The sequence below is a fragment of the Nicotiana tomentosiformis genome, chromosome 2 (genome assembly GCF_000390325.3).
Source record: "Nicotiana tomentosiformis chromosome 2, ASM39032v3, whole genome shotgun sequence".
NCBI lineage: Eukaryota > Viridiplantae > Streptophyta > Magnoliopsida > Solanales > Solanaceae > Nicotiana > Nicotiana tomentosiformis.
The window spans coordinates 38,504,158-38,514,064 of NC_090813.1; the positions used below are offsets into that span (position 1 = coordinate 38,504,158).

Genomic DNA, 9,907 nt, shown 5'->3' on the forward strand with positions numbered 1-9,907 from the left:
TAAGAAGCTGTTGCAAATCATTTCATTGAGTTACTTGCAACCTGCCTGCATGAGCTGCTTGTAAGCTGTCTGTATGAGCTGCTTGCAACCTGCATGCATGAGCTGCTTGCAACCTGCATGTTTAATAAGAAGCTGCTGCAAATCATTTCATTGAGTTGCTTGCAACCTGCCTGCATGAGCTACTTGTAAGCTGTCTGCACGAGCTGCTTGCAACCTGCCTGTTTAATAAGAAGTTGCTGCAAATAATTTTATTGAGTTGCTTGCAACCTGCCTGCAAATAAACTTCATCAGAGTACTAAATGCATAATCTTTTTTAGAAAAATTATCTATAGCGGAGTAATGAATGTACGTCCACAATATAATATTTTCATAACTAAGTTCAATATTTAAGACAAAATTAAAGGAGAAAATGAATTTTGTCCATTATTCTCTCTAAAAAAAACACACACACACACACACACCTGCAGCTAAACTGAAAAGGGAAAAAACGGCGGCGAATAAACAGCCAATGGTAGCAACACGTGGTGCTTCAGCATTGTTTGAACTCGTCGGACGCAGAGCTCTCAGCAGAATATATCGTTCTCTACTTCTCTTTCTTCAAACCGAAACACAACTCTCTCTTTCTTTTATTCATTCACTTCCTTCATTCATATGCAAATGTAAAATCAGCTGTATCGTGAGGGTGTCACTCTGATCACACTACCCATGGCTTCTCGAAGGTTCCTTTCCTCCATGCTCCGCTCATCCATACGTCACTCTTCCTCAAAACCCTCACTCACAGCCCATATCCATCGCCCCTCCCCGGCCGGCCACCTTCTCCACCGCGCCGTCAATTACGCCACCTCTGCCGCCGCAAAGGCGACGCCGGCGCCTCAGAAAAAACCTCCTTCTCCGAAGATTAAGGAAACTGTCGGTAAGATCACCGATGAGTACACCGGTGCCGGTGCCATTGGTAGCGTATGTCAGGTGATCGGAGCTGTTGTGGATGTCCGGTTCGATGAAGGCCTGCCGCCGATTTTGACGGCGTTAGAGGTGTTGGATAATGATATAAGGTTGGTGCTGGAGGTAGCTCAACATTTGGGAGAAAATATGGTTAGGACTATTGCTATGGATGGGACTGAAGGGCTTGTGCGTGGTCAAAGAGTCCTCAATACTGGCTCCCCTATTACTGTAATTTTCTTATCTCGCTTTTAAGCTCTATATATATGTGCAACTTTATCGAAACTTGACATTGTAGTTTATTTACATATCCTATATTACGTTACACGGATCCTTAATCTTCCATGAAGTACCCGTGTCAGATAGAATTGATTTGGGTATGGACTCTGCTTTCTGCGGATATTTCAAAATACACTAAAATTGGTAAAATTTTACACTTACTCATACGGTCATACCATATATTTACATACACCCGTAAAAGAATCCATTTATAAGTTAAGTTACAGTATATTGTCTCTCAATTAATAATTAAATATGTCTTTAATTTTTTGTGATATTTTATCGGTCTGAATTTCTTCTTAAAAGTGTGTGTAGAAAAACACTTTGTTTCACTGCTCATTTGTTTAATTTAAGAATTTGTTTAGGGTCTTTTACCCCTGAATAGGATGTTTGCAAGCTTATATTAGCTCGTTCATACTCCTTCTAATCTTGGTTTTGAAATGTCAGGTGCCTGTTGGCAGGGCTACACTTGGTCGAATTATAAATGTCATTGGAGAGGCCATTGATGAAAGGGGTGATATAAGTAAGAATCTGCCCCTTGGCTAAAATCATGTTTTTCCTGTTAATGGCACTACATACGTAATGTTGCTTTTTCCTATTTCAATTTTTCATCTTGATTGGGACGAGCTCTTTTTTTATTGTCTTTTCTTTTTTCATATTTGCTTTATTGAGATGTTGTGGATCTACAGAAACGGAACATTATCTCCCGATTCACCGTGAAGCTCCATCTTTTGTTGAACAAGCAACCGAGCAACAGATCCTTGTGACTGGAATTAAGGTACGTGATACTACTTTTCTGTATATTAGGAACTGAACACATCTCAGTGTGATAGCTTCAAGGCATCTGTCCTCATTTCTATACTTTTGGTGGAAGCAAAACAGGAGTAGCAAATATTTGATTAGCACATGCAATTTATGAAGTAGTATATAATTTCATGTGTAAATGCTTTTGTAAGACGATATACAAATCATTTGCTGTTGAATGCATAAATCATGTTGTTGTCTATTGTCTCTGGGTATGATTTGACTTGCTTTTGATGACAGGTAGTGGATCTACTTGCTCCTTATCAGAAAGGTGGAAAGATTGGACTTTTTGGTGGTGCAGGTGTTGGAAAGACGGTGCTTATTATGGAGCTTATTAACAACGTTGCCAAGGCCCATGGTTTGTTACTAGTTGAACTAGGAATGAAAGTGAGTCTTCATGTATTCTCGTTCTTTAAGTGAATTTAATTTTATATTCACTTCTCGTCCTCAGGTGGTTTCTCAGTGTTTGCTGGTGTTGGTGAACGTACTCGGGAGGGTAACGATTTGTACAGAGAAATGATTGAGAGTGGTGTTATTAAGCTTGGTGATAAGCAGGTCTCTGTAGATAACATTTGCTTTTCAAAACATAGCGCAGAGATTTCTTGCAATTGGCTGATTTTGCACGTATATTTATCCGCAGGGTGAAAGCAAATGTGCTTTGGTATATGGTCAAATGAATGAACCTCCTGGTGCTCGTGCTCGTGTTGGGCTCACTGGGCTAACAGTTGCTGAACACTTCCGAGATGCTGAAGGGCAAGATGTGCTCCTTTTCATCGATAATATTTTTCGCTTCACTCAAGTGAGCTATCTTTTCAAATATCTTAGTTTGAGTATATTTTACTTTTTAATTGCTTAAACTTTTGTAAAATGATTTCTAATTCTTTCCATCCGTCTCTGGGATTGTTCTAGGCCAACTCTGAGGTGTCTGCTTTGCTTGGTCGTATTCCCTCTGCGGTCGGTTACCAGCCAACTTTAGCTACAGATCTTGGGGGGCTTCAAGAGAGGATTACTACAACTAAGAAGGGGTCTATCACATCAGTCCAAGCTATCTATGTGCCTGCTGATGACTTGACTGATCCAGCCCCTGCTACCACCTTTGCTCACCTTGATGCTACAACCGTGTTATCTCGGCAGGTTAGTTTCTTATATTAGCAATTATGTATCAGAAAAACACTTTTCATGCTATTTTATTAACATCGTCGCTCTTCTCCATTGCAGATTTCTGAGCTTGGTATTTATCCTGCAGTGGATCCCTTAGATTCTACATCCCGTATGCTTTCTCCTCACATCCTAGGTGAAGATCATTACAATACTGCACGAGGTGTACAAAAGGTTCTCCAGAACTACAAGAATCTCCAGGATATTATCGCCATTCTGGGAATGGATGAACTGAGTGAAGATGACAAACTAACTGTTGCCCGTGCTCGTAAAATTCAGAGGTTCTTGAGCCAGCCTTTCCATGTTGCAGAAGTATTTACTGGTGCCCCTGGAAAGTATGTGGATTTGAAAGAGAGCATCCAAAGTTTTCAGGTAATTGAGAGCAACTTTCTTATTGAGTCACTGCTCACATGAAGTACCATTTTGGGAACAATCACGTGTACTTCATTCTTCTGCTGAACTTTAACAATCACCTGCTGTTGTTCTTGTTGAGCAGAAATTTTCATTCTGTACATAATTTTGACCTTCATTTTCATTCTGAGCAGGGTGTCCTGGACGGGAAATATGATGACCTATCAGAGCAATCGTTTTACATGGTTGGGGGTATAGAAGAAGTCATTGCTAAGGCTGAGAAGATTGCGAAGGAGTCAGCTAGTTGATTATTTAGCTGCAGTTTCTGTTTCTCTTTTTTGTTTTGTTTTTTCTATTAGGATATATAGCTCATTAAATGGCAGAGAGACTGGAGATTTTAAACGGCTTTATTATTCTTGTGAGTTAGTCTAGACTAAGCATTATTATTCTTCTCTTTCGTCGTAGTTTTCCACCTAAATTGATTGAAACGAGTTACAGGATATCAGGTCATTGCCTGTTTTCCATGAGGCTCTTCAATACCATGGATCTCTTTGTGTTGACCTTTTCTGCCTGCTGAATAATGTTCTTGACTATCCAACTGTTTAGGTTGTGTCCAAAATTTGCAGGAAATTTACTTAATCATCATTTGAACGAATCTTTGGTACAGCTTTGGTGGAAATCAAGACAATATCACAATATGATGGTTTTCCATGTCCTTTTATCACAGTTTCTCCACACATTATATACTCAGTTCAGTCATGAGCATTCTCTGGTGGCAGTGTTTATTTTTCTGTTTTTAATTTCCAGAAGAGTTGGAATTGCCATATAAAAATTTCAATTCTGCAGGGGATTATTTCCCTTGGTTTATACAAACAAGTGCACAATCACAAAGTTCTGCAAATGCCTCTTTCTCGCATAACTGTTTCGAGGCGCATGGTAAGTTCTAAGAATCAAACTAGGTTCCTGGTTTGGATGTATAGGTTTTGCGCTTGAGAAACACAAAGTAGTTGGCGTCTGTTCGGTATCTATTATCGTACAGAACTGGATGTGAACCAACTTTTTCAGCATAACGTTGAAACAATTCCTCAATGATATCTTTCCCAAAGTGTTCCTCAAATAGTCCCTCTGTTACCACTCGTAGAGATAAAACTATAGTCTGGATATCGTGTACAACATGTCTCAAGGGAGTTGGTAGCTTCTCAAACCTTGCGATGTCAAAGCATCCGTGTGCCTTTATCAGTGTTTCCAGTTCCATTTGAGATGTGTAATAGTATGGGAGGTTGAATGAATCCAACTTTTCCTCTGATATGATGCCCTGAAACGGAAGATTCATCATATTTTCGAGTACCCGAGGAGGGGATAGACAAAAACTTAGTATTGGATATAATTTGTTATAGGGATGAATGCATCTCAAGTTAATAGTTTTAGGGTGTGTTCGGTACGAAGGAAAATATTTTTCAATTTTCTCATGTTTGGTTGGTTTAAATATTTTACTCAAGAATTCATTTTTTTCCCTATCAAGAAAATGGAAAATATTTTTCTAACACTCTTTTTCAACCTTCCCACCTTATTCCCATCCTCACCAACCCCCATCCATCCACCCCACCCCCTCACCTACCCACCCCGCCCTAAATTGAAATATTATAATTAATAGTACTTTTTTTCAAGTTATAGATAAAGTACTTTTTTTCATTTCAACAAATGAGTATTTTCTTTTCATGATATAAAAAAATATTTTTTTTTCATTTTAACAAAAAAATTACTTTCTTTTCATGATGTAGAAAAGATATTTTCCTTCGTTTCAATAAAATGATGTAGTAAAAGTATTTTCTTTCATTTTAACAAAAAAAAAATATTTTCTTTTCACTATGTAAAAAAAATATTTTATTTCATTTCAACAAAATGAGTATTTTATTTTTATGTTGTAGAAAGAGCACTTTATTTTTCAACAAAAAAAAAGTATTTTCTTTTTAGTTATGGAGCACAAATTTCAATTGCGTAAAAAAGTAAAGCAACACATTAGTTCCTTTGGGTTTGTGTGAATTTTTAGAAGAATAATTAATTTTTTGAAGAAAATAGAGTCATGAAAACGTTAGGTATTTGGATGGGGGATGGGAGCACATGAAACATAGGGACTTGAGGGAAGAGAGTGAGTAGAGTAGTATAAAAAATTATTTTCCTAAAAAATATTTTCTACTATCTAACCAAACACTAGAAAAGTTTTTCACTCATCAACCAAACAAGGAAAAATAAGTGATAAAATCACTCATTTTTCATGAAAATATTTTCCTTCATACCAAACACACCCTTAAACTCAGTAGTTCTGTCAAAGAAGAATCTAAGTTTTTTTTTTGGATTGTCGTGGTACACTGGATCAACTTGCGCACACCTTGACTATTTCATTGGTTATTTGTTATCTCCCACCACATGTATCGAATAGCTCTGCCAACCTAGGCTTAGGTAGATGACAAGAAATCAAATACCATTTTTTTTTTTATCTCTGTTAGTATTTGAATGCAAATGGTTTTATCGCACTTCACTGACCACTAATAAGGTGCAAGAAGACTTTAAATTACATACATTGATAGTGTAAATTCTTTTATGCTATCAGTAATTTTAATTTGTGGTATCATATTAATTATTATTCATTATTTTAACAGATTATCAATTAATAATTATGTACCTATAATACCTTATAATTGACATGATTGTGCAAATATTTACCCCTTCAATGCATAAAAACTATATAACTCTTCAAAAAAGCTCTTAATATTTATTTTATATTGTACTCCTATATATATATATATATATACATAAAGTACTTAAGTAGTTTGTTCGAATATTTATTTTTGACTGCTCGTCGATTACTTTTTCACCATGATCATACTTATCGTATCCTGCACATTGCACAAAACTTAAACTATCTTTATTTCATTTTCGAAGTGGGGGAGGAGGATATATTAATTTATTTAATTAGTTGGTTACCATTTTGGCCATATCCTCTAGGCAAGATCCAAGAATGCTGAAATTGAGCCCCATGGAACACTCAGAAGGAAGCACTCCATCAAGAATTCCAAGAGTTATAATCACCATTAATCCTCCTGGAATCAGCTCTTCAGCTCTTGCGTCCAAAAAGGATTCTATATCTTTTCTGAACTGAGTTGAATATGCCGCCTCTACTTCTTTTGCTGCTCCACTGCAACTGTAATGAATTCTTCCCTTGTTCCACGCTCCTGACTTTCTGTCCTTAACTTCCTCGGGAATTCTTGACAGGTATAGAAGTGCCATGGAACTGTGAGCAATATCTAGGAACGCCTTTGGAAATACTCGTCCATGGAATGAACCTAGACAATATCGTAGATAACTAAATACAATACGAAAGGATTTAAGTTATATACACGAACAATGTTAGTGCAAAATTTTCTTACATGATAGTATATCCTATTATAGCATGCTAGTTACGTATCAATATTTTTATCGAGTTACCAATTAACGTTTATCATAAAGATTTATTAATAATATAGATCTTACGAGAAATTTCTGAATTATGTATTATCAGTACTCAAAAGGGCAGCTCGATACACAAAATACACTGCGTTGATGCGTGGTCCCGGCCGGGAAGGGCTACATTCACGTGCTGTGATCATCAGTACTCAGTACGCACAAAATTTTCACTCAATATGAACCAAACATATGGTACATATATTGATAGCAATACATGTTTTCTATTTGTTGGTCCGTCATAAGTTCTCATTCACCACGACCTAGTAGAAACTAGATTATCTGCCGTTTTAAACTCTATTGGCTCGGGTATAGATTTACATTCAAATATGTTATGGCTTTAATTTCACTATTATTCTGCATACAAAACATAACCTAAATAGATCATGAATATATATACCTGGGACTCCTGCGCCGAAGTAGTTAGGTTTGTTGCTATGAATGTAATTGAAGAGAGTGTTGAAATCGTTTTGGACTAAATCATTAAAGAACACAAAGAATTCTGGTACTTGAGGATCTTCTTCATTAGATTCATACTTTTGTTCCACTGCTTCAATGATATTCTGAGCTGCAATATAGGTGTTTCGTCCAGTAGAACACCCAAAATCTGCTATGCGAAATGGGTTACAAGGATCAAAATGAGGGTTTGATCCCACATCAAGCTGCTGTTGAATCAACTCATTCATTACTTTCTTTGAATATCCAAGTAGTTGTTTCTGCAAAAACATGTACACACGATTAATTCGCATGGTTTCTGGTCATGATCATCACAGTCGAATTCAGAGATTATGATTATACACATATTTTTGGTGGAAAAAAAAAAGAAAAAAAATTATATACATATTTTTAAGAATTTTGTCCATAAGTATACATGATTTGAATGAATTCAATTGAACCTGGTATTCAGAATTCTTAGCATAGCTCTTAGGGCCATCACCGCCATTCATCTTGCTAAGTTTTTTTTTTAAAAATAAAAAAAATTAATTTGGTGGAGGATATATATTTGAGCCTTTTGTGGGTCGAAAACTATTGGTTTCAGAAGCTAGAGAGCATCATGCTATATTTATAGCCTATAGGGGATGGAAGTTCATTGAAAACCTATAGAGTCAAGCTAAGTTGCAGTACAACAATTGTCTTTTTGTGAACTTCATAGAATGGGAAATAGATTCCCTTCTTCTCCCATATCATAATTCACCAATCATTATGCTCATACTATCCTCTCTCTTTTTTTTTTATATTTTTTTTATTTGTTACGGCATGAAAAAAGATAAAATGAAACTAAAGAATTAATATGGTGTTTACATGCATAAGAAGGAAATCATCAAATATTACTCCAAATAAAAGTGGAAAGCCGTGAAATTTTGTTGCATGTTCATCTTCGGTAACAATTTGAGGATTCTCAAGAGAACTATACTAATGATTAAGATGTCATAATTCAAACTGTAGTGTCACGAGTTTGAATCTCATTAGTTTGGTCACTACTATCTAATGGACCTAGCTAGTTCGCCCATGTTAACGGTATGCAACCAAAAAAAGATATTGTAATAGTACACAATTTTATTACTATAAGAGCTTAATTAATAGCTCCTAATTGTTCAAAAAGATATACGAGATAAGTCTCATCCTTATATACTATCATCCTTTTCACCTAATTGGCTGTTGCTGCTTTGATCACTACTAGACAAGCAGACATACCAATACACAATCACAAACTTATTAGTCGGCTATCAAGAGTAACTAGACCGATTTCATCGTCTAATTTAATTCTAAGAACTCATGTTAGCAATTATCAAGAGGGAGTAATTTCAGAAATTGTTGCTAGGGGTGCCATTGGTTCGGTTCGGCCGGTTATTTTATAAAATTTATACTATACCAATTTTTCGGTTATTCTATTATGTATAACCAAAATTAAATTTTTTGAAACCGTCCCAATCATGTCGGTTTCCCTACAGTATCGGTACGGTTCGGTTAATTTTCGGTATTCTTTTAAATGTCATGTAAAAATCACTAGTAAAAGTACAATGCAATAACATACATACATTTATAGAACTTAGCAAACCTCTCTAGATATTTTTACTGTTTAAATGATGATGAATTATGAAAACATGAAAGATGACCATAGTATAGATCCATCAACTACTCTACCACTGCGTAAAAGAAACTACGCAAAGACAAAGAAAAGATAAATCACATAAGTAGAAGAATATTAACCAAGTTGGGACTCAAAAATAAAGTCTATAAAAGATTAAATATTCAAAAAGATAAATCTAAATCATACGAAAGGAATTATATTCAATACATTGTAGTTTGTTATTCATAATCGTTAGAATACTTTGTTTCTTGCTAGTGAATTTGCTGGAAGTAATTTAATTTCAATAGGAGTAGCATAGTAGGTTTGAGAATTAGGATTTTGATCTTAATTACTTATTGGCTTATAACCATTTTCATAATTCAAAGACCCAAGGAAAAATGTAGTACTTTATTATTTTTAAACTTAATATATAAATATATTTTCCATATGTAAATTTATTCGGTACAGTTCAGTATTTTTTTCAGTTTATTTTCATAAAATAAAAAACTTACCCTAATTATCGGTACAGTTGTAAATTTATAGAAAAACCTACGATTTTATTAAAAGAAACCTAAAATCGATTCGGTGCGGTACGGTACGATTCGATCGGTTTAGTTGATTTTTAAATATCCATTGACACCCAATTATTGCTCACATGAAAACCAATTCCTGATTATTATATTATGAAAAAAAAAAAGCAGTTTTTCGTCGAACTAAGTATAAAAAGATTTCAGCACCACAAACGTAAGATAAAATAAGACCTTGGATTAGTTTGGCAATTGGGTCTTAATCCATCCGTACGTT

The 9,907-nt window shown here is 35.4% G+C and overlaps 2 protein-coding genes across 2 annotated transcripts; one reads left to right on the top strand and one right to left on the bottom strand.

Annotated features, from left to right (window-relative positions):
• The first annotated feature begins 451 nt into the window (after positions 1-451).
• LOC104099980 (ATP synthase subunit beta, mitochondrial-like) lies at positions 452-4,091 on the top strand. The gene is made up of 9 exons (XM_009607127.4): positions 452-1,170; positions 1,666-1,741; positions 1,908-1,996; positions 2,263-2,380; positions 2,474-2,577; positions 2,663-2,821; positions 2,932-3,156; positions 3,241-3,552; positions 3,726-4,091. The coding sequence occupies exons 1-9, from the start codon at positions 706-708 to the stop codon at positions 3,837-3,839; spliced, it is 1,662 nt and encodes a 553-aa protein (XP_009605422.1). The 5' UTR covers positions 452-705; the 3' UTR covers positions 3,840-4,091.
• A 225-nt stretch (positions 4,092-4,316) lies between these two features.
• Positions 4,317-8,086, bottom strand: LOC104099981 (loganic acid O-methyltransferase-like). Its single transcript, XM_009607130.4, has 4 exons — positions 7,929-8,086; positions 7,433-7,748; positions 6,517-6,875; positions 4,317-4,846 (listed from the first exon to the last, which is right to left on the bottom strand). Exons 1-4 carry the CDS (start codon positions 7,977-7,979, stop codon positions 4,487-4,489), a joined length of 1,086 nt encoding a protein of 361 aa, XP_009605425.1. The 5' UTR covers positions 7,980-8,086; the 3' UTR covers positions 4,317-4,486.
• Positions 8,087-9,907: the final 1,821 nt, after the last annotated feature.

What these genes read in the sequence shown, in the direction of transcription:
- LOC104099981 (XM_009607130.4), bottom strand. Translation starts at nt 7,979, where the DNA reads ATGAATGGCGGTGATGGCCCTAAGAGCTATGCTAAGAATTCTGAATAC. An exon ending in CTTCGGCGCAGGAGTCCCAG is followed by an intron (nt 6,876 to 7,432) that starts GTATATATATTC and finishes GATATTGTCTAG; the next exon opens with GTTCATTCCATGGACGAGTA. An exon ending in TAGAGGATATGGCCAAAATG is followed by an intron (nt 4,847 to 6,516) that starts GTAACCAACTAA and finishes CTTCCGTTTCAG; the next exon opens with GGCATCATATCAGAGGAAAA.
- LOC104099980 (XM_009607127.4), top strand. Translation starts at nt 706, where the DNA reads ATGGCTTCTCGAAGGTTCCTTTCCTCCATGCTCCGCTCATCCATACGT. An exon ending in TCCTTGTGACTGGAATTAAG is followed by an intron (nt 1,997 to 2,262) that starts GTACGTGATACT and finishes TTTTGATGACAG; the next exon opens with GTAGTGGATCTACTTGCTCC. An exon ending in CAACGTTGCCAAGGCCCATG is followed by an intron (nt 2,381 to 2,473) that starts GTTTGTTACTAG and finishes TCTCGTCCTCAG; the next exon opens with GTGGTTTCTCAGTGTTTGCT.